This window comes from Loxodonta africana, chromosome 11 (assembly GCF_030014295.1).
Source record: "Loxodonta africana isolate mLoxAfr1 chromosome 11, mLoxAfr1.hap2, whole genome shotgun sequence".
Classification (NCBI taxonomy): domain Eukaryota; kingdom Metazoa; phylum Chordata; class Mammalia; order Proboscidea; family Elephantidae; genus Loxodonta; species Loxodonta africana.
This window is the reverse complement of record NC_087352.1, coordinates 15,875,347-15,891,516: the sequence shown is the minus strand read 5'-3', so window position 1 is coordinate 15,891,516 and position 16,170 is coordinate 15,875,347. Positions and strand designations below refer to the sequence as shown.

Genomic DNA, 16,170 nt, shown 5'->3' with positions numbered 1-16,170 from the left:
CACTGGAAGCCCGACACGCTGAGAACCTAACGTGGCCGGGCCTGAGGGCCTGGGAGAGGGGCGTCATACAGGGGAAGGGGCTAGAAGGCCACTCAGGCCCTTTGGTAGCAGCCTAGAGAGGGCCTAGGAGTGGTAGAAAACCCAGGGGACTGAGGAGGAGAGATGGGGGCACTATAAATAGACTCCAATAAGGGATAGAAGGCTCCCCAGTGGGGGATTGCTTGGAAGGCACGGGGCAGTGGGGAGCAGGCTAGAAGGGTCACTAAGTGGAAAGGAGGGTCCCAAGGAGCACAGAGCTGAGGGGGATAGAGGAGCTGCAGGTGTGGAGGTCTTGGGAGCCAGAGAGTGGGGGCCTGGGTAGGAGAGGAGGTTGTAGAGTGGGGCGGAGCTTCAGGGATGTAGGGGCAGGGAGCCCAGAGCTAAAGAAAGGGGCCTGAGGAATTTGTGGGTTTGTGGAAAGAGATCTGGAAAACTGTGGGTCATTCAGGCCCAGAGAGAGGTCAGGGGTCAGTGACCACAGCAATCTGGGGTCAGTGAATGCCACCAGGCAGAGTTGTCATGACGATGAGAGGCCTGGCGCCAAATCAGCTCCCAACTCCCAGGAGCCGGTGGTGTTGGTGTTTGAAGCTGCCAAGAGCTGCTGAGGCTACATCTGCACGGGCTTTGGGGTCAGCCAGACTGGCTTTGAGTCTGAGCACCACCACCCCCTAGCGCTGTGACCTTGACTGAGGGGCTTCACTCTTATGTTTCCTAATCTGCCAAGTGGGAATGCTGGTAGTACCTTCCTGGGGGGGGTTGTTGTGACAGTGTATGTTGAGTGAGGCCTCTCCCACATTGCTGGCACTGGATGGATGTTAGCTGTTGTTATCGTGCTGGATCTGAGGAGAGGCTCCTGTTCAGTGCCCAGTGATTGACTATTTTAGAAATTCATAGGTGTAGGAGGATCTGGCACATAGTAGGTACTCGGTGAACAGGTGGAGTGGCAGCTGCTGAGTGTCAGTTGGTGGAGAGATGAGGATATGGTTGTCATGGAAAAGGAAAGAGCTCCTGTACTAACTAAAATGCTAGCAGTTCAAGCCCACCCAGAGGTGCCTTGGAAGAAAGGCCTGGTGACCTGTGTATGAAAGGTCATGGCCTTGAAAATCCTATGGAGGGCCGTTCTGCTCTACACACATGGGGTCGCCATGAGCCAGAATTGACTCGATGGCAGCTAACGATGATAACAACATGAGGAGCCATAGACTAGGTAGGGGGTCTGTTGTTAGGAGTAAGTGTGCACTGTCCCTGATACCACCAGCCTAGGTGAGACCCTGGGCAAGTCATTTATTCTCTTTGCAGCTCAGTTTTCTTGTCTGCAAAACAGCACTAGTAATAGCCATTAAGATTTATTCATTCATTTGACAAATTTTTTTGACCACTACAGTGTACCAGGCACTACTCTAGGCACTGGGCCTGCAACAGTGATCAAGAATCCCTGCCTCTGGGAGCTTCCGTTCCAGGAGAGAGATGGAAAAGAAGCTCCTGGGAAAAAACAAAAAAGAAGAACCCAAACCTGTTGCCACTGAGTCGATTGCAACTCATAGCAACCCTATAGGACAGAGTAGAACTGCTCCATAGGGTTTCCAAAGAGCACCTGGGGGATTTGAACTGCCGACCTTTTGGTTAGCAGCTGACTTCTTAACCCCTGTGCCACCAGGGCTCCAGTGATGCTTAGTTCTACGAAGAAAAGCAAGGCGGGAAAGGAGGTGGAGAGTTACTAGGATCTAGAGTGGGGTCAGCAAAGGCCTGACTGAGGAGGTGACATTTGAATGGAGACTTGAGTGAAGAGAAGGAGCAAGTCTGTGGATTTTAGGGGAAAGAGGGTTCCAGGCAGGGGATACGGTGCGTGCAAAGGTCCTGAGGTTGCCATATGCTTACTGTGTGTTCAAATGTGAGCAAGAAGGCCAATGTGGCTGGAGCTGAGTGAGCAAGGCAGAGACGTCTGGAGATGAGGGCAGAGCAGGAAATAGGGCGGATCATGTAGGACTTTGTAGGCCACTGTGGGAACTGTCAGGAGCCCTGGTGTTGCAGTGGTTAAAGTGCTCAGCTGCTAACCAAAAGGTTGGCGGTTCGAACTCACTAGCTGCTCCAAGGGAGAAAGATGTGGCAGTCTACTCCCATAAAGATTGCAGCCTTGGAAACCCCATGGGGCAGTTCTCCTCTGTCCTGTAGGGTTGCTATGAGTCAGGATCGACTCAACAGTAAAAGGTTTTTAATGGGTGAGGACTCTGGCCTTTCTCTGAGTGAAACAGGAACCACAGGAAGGTTTTGAACACAGGGATGTGATCTGATTTATGTTTTAAAATAATTCCGCTGGCTGCTGGGGACAGAGCAGATTCAAGAGGTAGGGGCGGAAGCCAGGAGACCAATAACGAGGCAGTTGCAGCCATCCAGGCAAGAGGTGGGAAGGCAGGCTCTGGGGTGAGGAGGAAATGATGAGACAGGGTTGGATTTGGGGTAAATTTTGAAGAAAAAGCCCACAGAGCTTTTGAAAGAGGTAGAATTGGGGAGGTTTGGTGGGGAAAGGAAGAGAAAACAGGCGGTGTCACAGCAGGGCCCCAGAGGGAATGCAGATGGGAGAAGGGGAAACTCAGGTCTGGGGGCAGAGGGGGAGATTTAGCCAAAGGGATTGATTGAGGCTGGAGACTCAGGGAGTCCTCCTTCCTTTTTTCAAAAAAAAAAAAAATGAAGCCAGTTGCCGTTGAATCTATTCTGACGTATGGTGACCCCATATGTGTCAGGGTGGAACTGTGCTCTGTAGGGTTTTCAGTGACTGATTTTTCAGAAATAGATCACCAGGCCTTTCTTCTGAGATGCCTCTGGGTGGACTCGAACTTCCTGCCTTTCAGTGAGCAGCCAAGCACTTACCGTTTGTACCACCCAGGGACTCCTTTCTTTCCTCAGCAACTCTGTATTGAACTGGTTTTGTTTCAGGCCTTACAAGGAGCAAGGGGGAGGCAGACTTGCCTGTGTCTACATGAAACTTTTTTTTTTTAACATGAAACTTAGAGCCTAAAACTTGCAGCTGTCTTTACACAAACTTATACTCAAAATGCTCATAGCAGCGTTATTCACAGTAGCCACCAGTGCAAACAACCCAAATGTCCATCAGCAGATAAATGGTAGAAAAAAATGTGGTACATCCATACGATGGAATATTGCTCAGCTATTCCAAGTTCTGGTACATGCGACAACATGGATGAATCTTGAAAACTGTGCTGAGTGGCACCGTGTAGTATGATTCCATTTATACGAAATGTCCAAAATAGGCAAGTCCTTAGAGACAAAAAGTAGATTAGGGGTTGCCTAGGAGTGGAAGGAGGAGCCCTTGTGGCACAGTGGTTAAGCACTTGGCTGCTAACCGGAAGGTTAGCAGTTCGAACCTACCAGCTGCTCCGCAGGAGAAAGATGTGGCAGGCTGCTCCCATAAAGATTACAGCCTTGGAAGCCCTATGGGGCAGTTCTGCTCTGTCCTTTAGGGTTGCAATGCGTCGGAATCAACTCAGTGGTGACGGGTTTGGTTTTTTTTTTTTTTGGAGGAGTGGGAGGGAGTCCCTGGGTGGTGCAAACAGTTAATATATTCTGCGGCTAAGCAAAAGGTTGGAGGTTCCAGTCCCCCCAGAGGTGCCTCAGAAGAAAGCCCTGACGATCTACTTCCAAAAAAATCAGCTATTGAAAACCCTATGGATATTCCCCCCCCCACCACCAAATACAAACAAGCAGACAACAAACAGTGGGGCGTAGGTCTACTCGGACACCATGAGTTGCAGTCGACTCTGCGGCAGCTGGGGAAAAAAAAGTGAGGGAGGCGTATGGAGAGTGACTGCTACTTGGTACGAGGTTTTTGTTTGGGTGGTGGGCATGTTCTGGAATTAGTGGTGATGGCTGCACGATCATGTGAATGTACTGAAAGCCACTGAATTGTACGTTTTAAATGAGTGAATTGTATGGCATTTGAATTAGATCTCAACTTTTTTTTTTTTTTTTAAGTAGAAAAAAAATTGCAGCTGCCCTAAGCCCCTTGAGGGAGAGGATGACAATGTTGAGAGAAGGGGAACACTGCCAGGTCGGGGAGCTCAGGGCAGGCTTTGCATCAGAAGTGACTCTTGGAGCTGTGATAGGCAGGATGTGCCAGAGTTAGTGGCCAAGGGATGTGGAGAAGTGTAGTGAAGGCACCAGGAATAGCAGGTGCAAAGGTCCTGAGGCCAATGTGGTTGGTGCAGAGTACTGCTGGGGAAATGGGTAGAGGCTAGGCTGGTGTTTTTTATGGGGGCACTGGGGAGCCTTGACAGGGGTTCAAGCAGGGGTGAGGGAAGAAGGGGTGAAGGATGTGGATGAGGAGGAAGGGTAGGGGAAGGTTGGATGAGGAGAGAGGGCAGAGGAAGGTGGGACTCGGAGATGAACAGGGGGAGGAGTGTGGAGCCATCATGCCAGGAGGACCTGAAGGGCACCAGGGGATTGAGGCAGAAAGGGTCTAGAAGACAATGAGGGATTGACTGGCTTGGCTAAGGAGGGCAAGGAGGGCAAGGAAGGGCAAATTCTGCAGATAAGGAGAAGCAGCAGCCTGCTGGGCCCAGCCTGGGGTGGTACACCTCCTGTCTGGGGTGGATCTAGCCTGAGTCTTTTATCTGAAGGGAGCTGCCTCCTATCTGGAGCTCCAGCTCCCTCAGGTCTTAGAGAGTGTGCTGAGTGAGTGAATGGGTAGGGGAGTGTGTGTCCTGTAGGGCACATCCCACTCCAAACTGGAACCCTTCCCTTTGTGATAAGGAGCCCTGGTGGCACAAGAAAAGGTCAGTGGCTCAAACCCACCCAACAGCTCTGCAGGAGGAAGACCTGGCAATCTGCTCCTGCAAAGATCACAGCCAAGAAAACCCTATGGGGCAGTTCTACCCTGTCACATGGAGTCACTGAGTCGAAATTGACTCAATGGCACCCAACAACAACGACCCTTTGTAATAGCTTCCCCAATCCCTGGAGTACAGGGCCTGTATCTGACCCGACCCTGGGTCCCCAGCGCCATCCACCCTGTGCAGGGACTGACCCACAGGAGGCCTCAGTGTGTGATTGCTGGTGAATGAATGAATGAATGAATCTTTGTTGAGTGCTGACCAGGTACTAAGGCACCGTTCTAAGGTGATGGGACTACCTCAGTGAACGAAATCCTTGCCTGGGTGCTTATATTCGGGGTGGGGGGGAGAGTGCGGGGAGGCAGGCAATACACAGTAGACATGGTATATCATATACCCATACAGGTGGCTGTAAGTGTCGCTGACAAAAATAAAGCAAGGAAGGGGCACAGGGACGGGGATGGGGTAGCATTCTTACATAGGATGGTCAGAGAGGTTCTCTCTGCGAAGACGCCTGTTGAGCAAATTGAATATGGTGAGGAAATTGCTGTTGTTAGCTGCTGTCAAGTCGGTCCTTGACTCATGGTGCCCTCACGCACACAGGACTGAAGTGCTACCTGGTCCTGCTCCATCCTCACGATCCCTTGTGGACTGGGCTGTTGTAGTCCACAGGGTTTTCGCTGGCTGATTTTTGGAAGGAGATCACCAGATCTTTCTTCTAGTCTGTCATAGTCTGGAAGCTCCGCTGAAACTTATTCAGCTTCATAGCTGTTGTTGGTATTAGGTGCCGTCGAGCTGATTTTGACACATAACCACCCCACGTGATGACCCGTAGGGTTTTCTAGGCTCTAATCTTTTTTTTTTTTTTAATCTTTACAAAAGCAGATCGCCAGGTCTTTCTCCTTCAGAGCCTCTGGGTGGATTTGAATCGCCAACTTTTGGTGCACAGCCGAGCACTTAACAGTTGCACCACTGGAGCTCCTTTCAGGTTCCTAGCAGGCATGCAAAAGTGGGAGGGGAGAGTGTTCCAGGCAAAAGGAACAGACTGTGCAAAGGCCCCAGGAGGCAAGACTGTTATGGTTGGAGTGCAGGAGGAGCTTTGAGGAGGACAGTGGGGCTGTAGCAGATGAGGGAGGGAGAGAGAAGGGGAGAGGGTGAGAGATGATGTCAGAGGGAACGGCCTAATGAGCCACAGAGAGGACTTGAGCTTTTACTTTTTGCTACACGGGAGCCGAGCAGAGGTTTGGAGCCAAGCAGAGGTTTGGAGCCGAGGAGGGATGGCCTCTGACTCAGGTTTTCACATTTTATGTGCCCCACAGCCACATGAACCTAGTAGCTCCTGGATCGAATGGAGCAGGGCTGACATTTTCTGAGCTTTATTACAGGATCCCGGCTCAACATGTCTCAACTCTCAGAACCCTTTCTGAGGACTCTGGGCTGTTGTGACTTGGCACACCATAACCTGGTAGAGCTAGACAATTGTCACCATAGTTGTCTGGCAGGTGGCTGTGCAGGGTCTCGCAGTGAGGCACTGGATGGGCCGGCAGGGGCGCTAGCCTGGGTGGAATCCCTCCTGTGGGCTGCCACTGTGCCTGTGTGACCGCCACTAAAGCATGTTAGTCCCTCCAGGGCGGGATCCGGGTTTGTCAAGATGCCTTTGGTGGCAGTAACAGACGCATGCCAAAGCGGCAGCTTACATGGTAAGGGAAAGCACTGTCTCCCCCCTCCAGAAGCCGCAAAGGAGGGCAGATCTACCTCTGAAAATCAGCCAGCGCAAACCCTGTGGCAACTGGTTTGGTTTTTTGGTTTGGTATGACATACGGTACATTTTCAAAAGATGAGGAGCCCTGGTGGTGCAGTGGTTAAGTGCTTGGCTGTTAACTGGAAAGGTCGATAGTTCGAACCCACCAGCTGCTCTGTGGGAGAAAGATGTGGCAGTCTGCTTCCGTAAAGATTACAGCCTAGGAAACCCTGTGGGGCAGTTCTGCTTGGTCCTATAGGGTCACTATGAGTCGAGTTACAACAGATGTTTTGGGCTGTTGGTTTTGGACCCTACAGAATACTTTTAACCCTCTGTTGTTGTTGTTGTTAGGAGCCGTTAAGTTGGTTCTGACTCATAGCAACCCTAAGTACAACAGAACGAAACACTGGTCAGTCCTGGGCCATCCTCATAATCGTTGCTGTGCTTGACCCCATTGTTGCAGGCTCTGTGTCAACCCATCTCATTGAGGATCTTCCTCTTCCTCTTTCTTTGTTGACCCTCTACTTTACCAAGCATGATGTCCTTCTCCAGGGACTGATCCTTCCTGATAATACATCCAAAGTTAACCCTCTGGTGACCCAGAGATTTTCTGCTTTTAATTTTGTTGATACCATGTGTTTTCATTAATGGAATCCTACTGAATCATCAAGTGTATCTGAATTTTTGCAGGTAGTATGGATTTTTTTTTTCTTTCTCCCTCACACAAGCGTACCCTAAGTGTTCTGTGGTACATAAGAAGTACCACTGATTATGCCCCAGAGTCCCCGCCATGGTCTACTGGTACATATGTATAACAAACAAAAATTTTCAGAATTTCTCTTTTTCCTGCCAGAAATTCAGACACCTCGTACAATACCCTGTAAAACAGTAATTTGCAGCACACTCTCATTTCTTTGATTTCAAATAGTCGTAAAGGCCCCCCTACCTTGTGGCAGCATTCTCTCTGGGTGGTACAGCAGCTTCCCAGTAAACCCCAGAGGTGAAAAAGTTCATGGTCACTGTGTGTACCACTGGGCACGAAAGGGTTAAGGCAAGAAGTGGAAGCACTCAGTGGTTACCCAGGTTAGGCCCCTCCCTGGTTCCCTCCTGTCCTGTCCCAGAGGGAGGCACTGTCCTGACTCCTGGGCAGGCACTCTTGCATGCGGCTTCAGGTTGGATGCCTGGGCTGCTGAACTGTCCTTATCTTTCAAGGCTCTCCTCAAATGTCCCCTCTCTGAGGCCTCCCACTGAGGCATGGCCTGGGGCCACCTCGGTCCTGCAGAGCTCACCCTGGACTGGCTGACTGGGTACTGCCTGCCCCCCACTGGGCCAAGAGGCCCCCCGGGCAGATCATAGTTCCAGGTCTGCCTCCTGGGTCCTGGGAGCCCAGTTATGCCCTCTCCAGCCTGGCCCGCTGGGTGTCTGGAAGATGTAACTAATAAATGAAGGATCCAACAGCCTCTGAGACCACACAAGCCAAAGAAAACTGCCCCCATCTCGAAAGTAACGACTCTGCAATGCAAGCCCCGAGACTTCTCCAGACCACCAACATCACCAGCATTCATCCTCAGGCCGTCACCCCTTGCTGGGGACGTGAAGTGGATCCCTGAGCTTCTTAAGGTGGTTCATGCATGTCTTCACCCCATTGCCAAGCTCCTGGCTTTCGTTTAGTAAGCCCCTGGCACACCGAGCAACTGTGGCTGTTGCTACCCACAGAAGACCCTGGCCCTGCCCTCAAGGGGCTCCCGGTCCCTTCTGGGCAAAAACCAAAAAAAAAACCCAAAACCTGTTGCTGTCGAGTCAGTTCTGACTGATGGTGAACAAGCACCATTGGGTTTTCTCGGCTGTGAGCTTTACGGAAGCAGACACCAGGCCTTTCTTCTGCAGAGCCGCGGGGTGGCTTTGGCCATCTGGCCTCTTGGTTAGTAGTTGAGTGCAAACTGTTTGCGCCACACGGGGACCTTTCGAAGCTGAACCAGGCAGCCGTTAATGTGCATTAAGGGAGGTAACAGGCAGAATGGCAGCCCAGAAGAGGCCAGAGGTGACACTGTCCAATCAAAATAAGAGTGTGCCCCACAGCTCATTTTTTTCAGTAGGCTTTATTTTTTAGAGCAGTTTTAGGTTTACAGAAAAATTGTACAGAATTACAGAGCATTCCCATGTATCCCTGCAGGTTGTTTCGCCTGTTACTAACCCTTTGTATTCCCCTGGTTCATTTGTTACAATGGACTAACCCATGTTGATACATTGTTATTAACTAACATCCATACTTCCCATTAGGTTTGCTCTTTGCGTTGTAGGGCCCTATGGGTTTTGACAGATGCATAATGTCATGCATGAGGAGCCCTGGTGACGCAGCAGTTAAAGCGCTCAGCTACTAATCAAAAGGTCGGCAGTTTGAACCCACAAGCTGCCCCACAGGAGAAAGGTATAGCAGTCTGCTTCCATAAAGATGTACAGCCTTGGAAGCCCTATGGTGCAGTTCTACTCTGCCCTGTAGGGTCGCTGTGAGCCGGGATCCTCTCGATGGCAACAGGCTTGTGCTGCCAGATGGCCACCCTTAACACACGTAATTTTTGTTCATTGTAAAAGTATAGGCTAAAACGTCTGCCAGCACAGCTCCCAGATTCCCAATTCCATGTTGATTACATTCTTCATGTTGTAACACCTTTATCATCCTTTTCGAGATATCCCAGCACCGTTAACCTACACTCAGTGCCCCCAAACAGAAACTCTCCCTCCCACCCCCGATAACTATTAAACTGTGGTGTCTATGTTGTCGTCAGGTGCTGGCGATTCTGACTCACCGCAACCCCATGTGACAGAGTGGAACCGCCCCATAGGGTTTCCTAGCCTGCTGTCTTTAAGGGAGTAGATCACCAGGTCTTTTCTCCCACGGAGCTGCGGGGTGGGTTTGAACCTCCAGCCTTTTGGTTAGCAGCCTAGCACTTAACCACTGTGCCACCAAGGCTCCTTTAGGTCAATGTATGTTTGCTTATTTCATTTAAGTGAGATCATACAGTATTTGTCCTTTGGTGGCTGACTTCGCTCAGCATGACGTTGTCAGGGTTCACCCATGCTGTGGCACGCATCAGGACTTGTGTCCCTTTATGCTGCATAGTGTTCCATTGCATGTATATGGCACGTTGTGTTTACACACCTCTGGGTGGGCATTTAGCTGGTTTCCACCTTTTGGCTCTTGTGAAAAGAACCACGTGTACGTCTAACTTCTGTTGTATTCACATTACAAAAAAAAGACTGAAAAGAGACAGGTGGAATTAATCTTAATAATGTAATCCAGGACATCTGAAGTAAAAATTTTTTTCATGAGATATTTTAACTCTGTCTTCTATATCTGGTGTGTCTTTGACCCTTACAACTGTGCGGAGGAGCTGAGAGAAGGGCAGACCCTGTCGGGGCACTTGAGGGGGGACATCCTCTGGCCAGCAGCGAGGGCACTGAGCCCTGTCACTGGTTGACCCGTGTCCCCATGGAGTGCAGCAGGCATTGGGGAAACACAGAGGGACACGGGGCCTGCCTGCAACATGGTCAGGGAAAACTCTGTAGAGTCCTCCAGAAGCAGAGCTTTTCAGAGGAATCAGACTGTCCCAAACAGACAAGCTGGGCAGGGAGTAGTGGCCAGTACATGGGGTGGAGGTGGGGCAGTGGGCCAGCAGGAGAGGACGAGGCCAGGGCCATAGGGAGGAGGGGATGAGGACAGCACCCAAGGGTTTACCCAGTGATGAAAAGATTATGGGACCTTCGTGGGATGAAGGACCCGGGGAAGAGCAGATTTGGGGGAGGTGCTGCACTCAGTGAGGATGTGGTAGGGATGAGGGTGGCCAGAAGGCGGCTGAGCTCCTCACTTATTCATTGGTCACATACTTATTGGGGACCACTTGGGGCATGCCCTGTGCTGGGATCTATGGTAGAACATGGCAGACCTGATCTGTCTTGGGGTCTAGAGATTTGGCAGGTCATGGGGATTGTGGGCAGGGAGCCCCACAGATGTCCCACTGTTCAGGGGCCATGGAGGGGAGAGCGAGAGAGTCCGGGAGAGCCTAGAAGTGTGGGGTGGGCTTCTGTGCTTGGATGTAGGGGTCAGAGAGACACGTCAGCATGCCCTGAAGCCCCTGCTCCAGACAGGAGCCTCAGGGCCCAAGGGTGGGAGAATCTGCCCTTCCAGCTGGCCAGGCCGAGCCTGGGACCTCACCCTGTTCCTTGCCTTCTCTCCCTAGGTAAGAGCAAGGAAGCAGAGATTAAGAGAATCAACAAAGAATTGGCCAACATCCGCTCCAAGTTCAAAGGTAGGTTGTGGACCCAGACTCCTGTGTCTGAGGGAGGAGGCAGTTGGTGACCTGAACTTCTGCAATTCGTAGGTATGGTTCTTCCTCATTGCCTCCCTTTTTCTCTCTGGCTCAGGGGACAAAGCTTTGGATGGCTATAGTAAGAAAAAATATGTGTGCAAACTGCTCTTCATCTTCCTGCTTGGCCATGACATTGACTTTGGTCACATGGAGGCTGTGAACCTACTTAGCTCCAACAAGTACACAGAGAAGCAGATAGTGAGTTTGGGGAGGAGGAACCCGGGGAACTGGGCTCCTGGGTCTGAGGGAGGAGGAGTTCAGGGGCCCAGACTCCTGGGTCTGAGGGAGGAGCACTGGGGTCTCGGGTCACATAGCCACAAGGCTCCCAGCCCACCACCTTCTCCCCGCCCCACCCAGGGTTACCTATTCATCTCAGTGCTGGTGAACTCAAACTCTGAGCTTATCCGGCTCATCAACAACGCCATCAAGAATGACCTGGCAAGCCGCAACCCCACCTTCATGTGCCTGGCCCTGCACTGTATCGCCAACGTGGGCAGCCGTGAGATGGGCGAGGCCTTTGCTGCCGACATCCCCCGCATTCTGGTGGCCGGGTGAGGCACTGGGGACCTAGCAGATGGGGAGGGGGTGGGTATGGACCAGCCAAATTTGAAGCTCAGAGAGGTTGTGTCGCCTGCCCAGGGTCTCCCAGCTTGGGGCTGGGTGCTGCCACTGAGCTACTGCAGCCACCCAACAAAGCCTGGGGGACGAGTGTCTGACTGACAGGCCTTTGATGCCTAGTACAAAGTAGGTGATAACCTTAAGTTATGTTGGTGGCAGCTCTCCAGAACCACTGCTATTCATTCACTCAACAAACATTGTTTATCGAGCACCTACTATGTGCCAGGCACTGTGCTGACTAAAGGTCAGCATCTATGTTGATGATATTGGTGGCAACGTCATTGTCAAACTCATCACCTTCTCAGAGTTCATAGTCCAGGGTGGGAGATACACGTCGATCAAATCGCTTCAGGATGAAATGTATAATTACTCTCTTCAATCCATGCTATGAAGTTGTCATTGTTGGGTGTTGTCAAGTTGATTCCAACTCATGGTGACCCTATATTACAGAGTAGAACCTCCCCATAGGGTTTCCTAGACTGTAATCTTTAAGGGAGTAGATCTCTAGGTCTTTTCTCCCACAGAGCTGCTGGCTGGGCTCAAACTGCCGACCTTTCAGTTAGCAGCTGAGCACTTAACCATTGTACCACCAGAGCTGTTCATACTATAAGGTACAGGGGCATATCAGGATATTTAGTAGGTGTGCCTGACCAAGCCTGAGGGATCAGGGAAGACTTCCCAGAGGAAGTGGCATTGGACTGAGACCTGAATGAGGAGTAATACTTGGCCATGGAAAGGGGAGGGGCATGGAGGGCAGTACGTCAGCCCATGGGATCGTCCGGGGGCAGAAAGACATTTCAGCAAATATTTCTTGAGCATCTACAATGTGCCAGGTACTGTTCTGGCCACAGGGAGGCAGTAGTGAGCAGCAAAGACCCTGTTGAGTTCACCCTAAGGGAGCTGACCTGTGGTGGGGGAACACACAAACAGGGAACACATAAGCAAAGAAGTAAGATGATTTGTTGTTGTTGGATGCCATCGAGTCAATTCTGACTCAGCAGCCCCATGTGACAGAGTACAACTGCCCTATAGGATTTCCTAGCCTGTAATTTTTTTTTTTTTAATCGTTACGGGATCAGATTGCCAGCTCTTTCTCCTGTGGAGCCACTGAACGAGTTCCAGCCTCCAACCTTTCAGTTAACAGCAGAACACTTAACCATTGCTTGTTAAGGTACCCATTGCCATCAAGTTGTTTCCAACTCACAGTGACCTTAGGACAGGGTGGTGGCGGTGTTGTTAAAACCCCAAAACGAAACCCAGTGCCGTCGAGTCGATTGTGACTCATAGCGACCCTATAGGACAGAGTAGAACTGCCCCATAGAGTTTCCAAGGAGCACCTGGTGGATTCAAACGGCCAACCCTTTTGTTAACAGCCATAGCACTTAACCACTACGCCACCAGGGTTTCCGGTGTTGTTGTTAGGTGCCATCAAATCAATTCCGACTCAAAGCGACTCTGTGTACAACAGAATGAAACACTGCCTGGTCCTGTACCATCCTCACAATCGTAGAACAGGGTAGAACTGTCTAATAGGGTTTCCAAGGTTGTAATCTTTACGGGTGTAGACTGCCACACCTTTCTCCTGCAGAGCGGCTGGTGGGTTTGAACCTCCAACCTTTTGATTAGCAGCTGAGCACTTTAGCCACTGCACCACCGGGGAAGATGAGTTTAGACCATGACAAATGCTCTGAAGAAAATAAAACAGGGTAGTAGGTGGTAGGAGGGGGAGAGGGAGCTACTCAGATGGCTAGTCAGAGAGGGCCTCTCCCAGGAGGTGATGGGTAATTTGCGATTGGATTGATGAGAAGGTAGGCAGTTGAAGATAATGGAGAGAGTGCGTCCCAAGCAAAGGAGCAACAAGCGCAGAGGCCTTGTGATGGGCATGAGTTTCTGTGTTCAAGGAACCAAGAGAAAGCCTCTGTGGCTGGTGTGCAGTGAACAAAAGAGAAAATGAAGAGAATGTGGGTTTTATTCTGATTGTAATGGAATGTGGATTGGTGTGTTCTAAGCAGATGAATGATACGTTAAATTTCGATTTTAACATCACCCTGCCTGTTGTTGGTGAATGTGAACTTCTATTTATGGCAATATGGTACCTGGACTGACGCCCTCGCTGCAACCTAACTATAGAGGTTAGATAAAAGAGAAAAGGTAGTATTCTCCAATGTATTCATGAGCTAGAAGGAAAATAAGGCGCATACGGGCCACAAGCTAAGAGGAGGCCAGCACACAAGGAGATAAGCAGGCAACGTAGCCAGGTTTTGCTTGGAGGGCATTTGCTAACTGGGTGAACCTGGATATTGACTTTGGGGCCTCACAGCTTCTGGGAACAGAAGACAAAGCTTGCCTAAGGAAGAGGTTCCAGAAGGTCACACTTCAAAGTAAGTGTGACCTAGAAATAAACACCCTTGGGGACTGGAAGCAAAATTACGTACCTGTCTTGAACCTTGGCACAGGCCAGCCCTCACACTGGTTTTCAATCAGAATTTACCCTACCTGGGCTATCCAGAAATCCTTACCCTAAGCTTTAGTTTTAAGTGATCCAAAGCAGCCATATCCCAGCACCTGACGGAAGCAAACACAGTCCTTCTCTGGGGAAACCCACTTTCCCCGCAGTCCTCAGTGGTTTCCACAGATGAAGCTCCAAATGACATGAGTAGTTCACAGTTAAAAATCACTAAATATAAGGAAGCTAGGCACCATGAGGGAGAACCAGCAGACATCAAACAGAAAATAATTTAGATGTTGGAACTCTTAGACACAGAATGTAAAATAAGTATGTTTAATACGTTTTCAAGAAAAGGCTTCAAAATATGAGTAGACTGCAAGCAGATTTGAAAAAAGGAATGGAAAATAAAATTGGAGTTTTGAAAAATGAAGTGGTTTGGTTTGACAGTAGTGTAGACATAGCCGAAGAGAGCCTTAGTGAGCAGGCAGTACCAGTTGCCATGGAGTCAATTCTGACTCATGGCGACCCCGCGTCAGAGCAGAACTGTGCCCCATAGGGTCTTCAGTGGCTGATTTTTCAGAAGTATATTGCCAAGCCTTTCTTCCAAGGCACCTCTGGATGGATTTGAAGCACCAACCTTTTGGTTAACTACCTGGGGACTCCTTTTCTTGTGTGAAGTCTTAGAAATCGGCGGGTGTCTTACATGTACAGTGCATCTCCATTCAGACTAGCCTCGTTCAAGCGCTCAGTAGCCACATGTGGCCGGTGGCCTCCATATCTGACGGCGCAGGAACAGCTGGTGAATCAAGGCATGGGCTGCTGAAATCCCTCAGGGAGGGTGTCAGCAGCAAAGCGAAGCAGGCAGGCTGAGGCCTGGCGTGGCCAGCGTGTGGAGGCCTGGTGGCAGATGGGAAGAGTGTGCAGGGATGGGGAGGAAATTTAGGAACAGGCCATGACTCAGAAACAGAGAAAAAATGTTCTCAGAGGAGGAGGAGGAGGAGGGAGTGGTCAGCGTGTCAAACACTGCTGACAGTTGCTTGAAGATGAGGACAGGGAGTCACCATCAGCTTGGGTAGGACAGAGGTCACCGGCCTTTCCAAGGGGGAGGAACTTGGCTCCTCTGAGGACTGAGGACAGAGAGTGAACGTGGGAGACACCGTCCCCATCTCACAAAGCGGAATGGCTATGGAGGCGTCAGTGCCCTGCCAAAGTCACAGAGCCAGGAGGGCTCCCAGTGCTGGAAACTTGTCCTTGGCCGTGACTCGGGAAATGAAACTTCTTTTTTTAAGGTAGATTTTTTTTTTTTTTAACTGTGCTTTAAGTGAAAGCTTACAAATCAAGTCCGTCTCTCAAACAAAAATTTATATACACCTTGTTATATACTCTTAGTTGCTCTCGCTCTAATAAGACAGCCTACTCCTTCCCTCCACTCTCTATTTTTGTGTCCATTCGGGCAGCTTCTGACCCCCTCTGCCCACTCATCTCTCCAGACAGGAGCTGCCCACATAGTCTCATGTGTCTACTTTATCCAAGAAGCTCAGTCTTTACCAGTATCATTTTCTGTCCCATACTCCACTCCAATCCCTGTCTTAAGGTAGATTTTTTATTTTTTATGTGGACACAAAGACAGTGTTTCTGATTCCTGTTGTTGTGTGCCATCGAGCTGATTCTGACTCATAGTGGACCCTATAGGACAGCAGAACTGCCCCATAGGGTTTCCTAGGGTGTAATCTTTAGGGGAGCAGACCACCAGGTCTTTTCTCCTCTGGATTGACTGGTGGGTTTGAACTGCTGACCTTTCAGTTAGCAGCCGAGCGTGTAACCACTGTGCCACCAGGGCTTCTTGTTGTTTTTAGTTGCTGGCAAGTCAATTCTGACTCATGGCAACTCCATGTGTGCAAAGTAGAACTGCTCCATAGGATTTTCAAGGCTGTGACCTTTCGGAAGCAGATTGCTAGGCCTGACTTCCAAGGCACCTCTGGGTGGGTTCGAACTGCTAATCTTTTGGCTAGTAATCTAGCACTTAACCGTTTGTGCCATGCAGGGACTCAATTTTTTTGTATTTCAGATAAAATTCTCCTGACATAAAACTCACCATTTTGACCATTT

At 50.1% G+C, this 16,170-nt stretch overlaps 1 protein-coding gene across 1 annotated transcript in view; it reads left to right on the top strand.

The window, feature by feature from the left end:
* AP2A1 (adaptor related protein complex 2 subunit alpha 1) overlaps nucleotides 1-16,170 on the top strand; it is a 38,409-nt gene that overhangs the window by 587 nt on the left and 21,652 nt on the right. Inside the window, exons 2-4 of the mRNA XM_064293950.1 lie at nucleotides 10,866-10,934; nucleotides 11,050-11,192; nucleotides 11,352-11,545. Coding sequence (XP_064150020.1) covers nucleotides 10,866-10,934; nucleotides 11,050-11,192; nucleotides 11,352-11,545 — 406 coding nt within the window. The remainder of the gene's footprint in view (nucleotides 1-10,865; nucleotides 10,935-11,049; nucleotides 11,193-11,351; nucleotides 11,546-16,170) is intronic.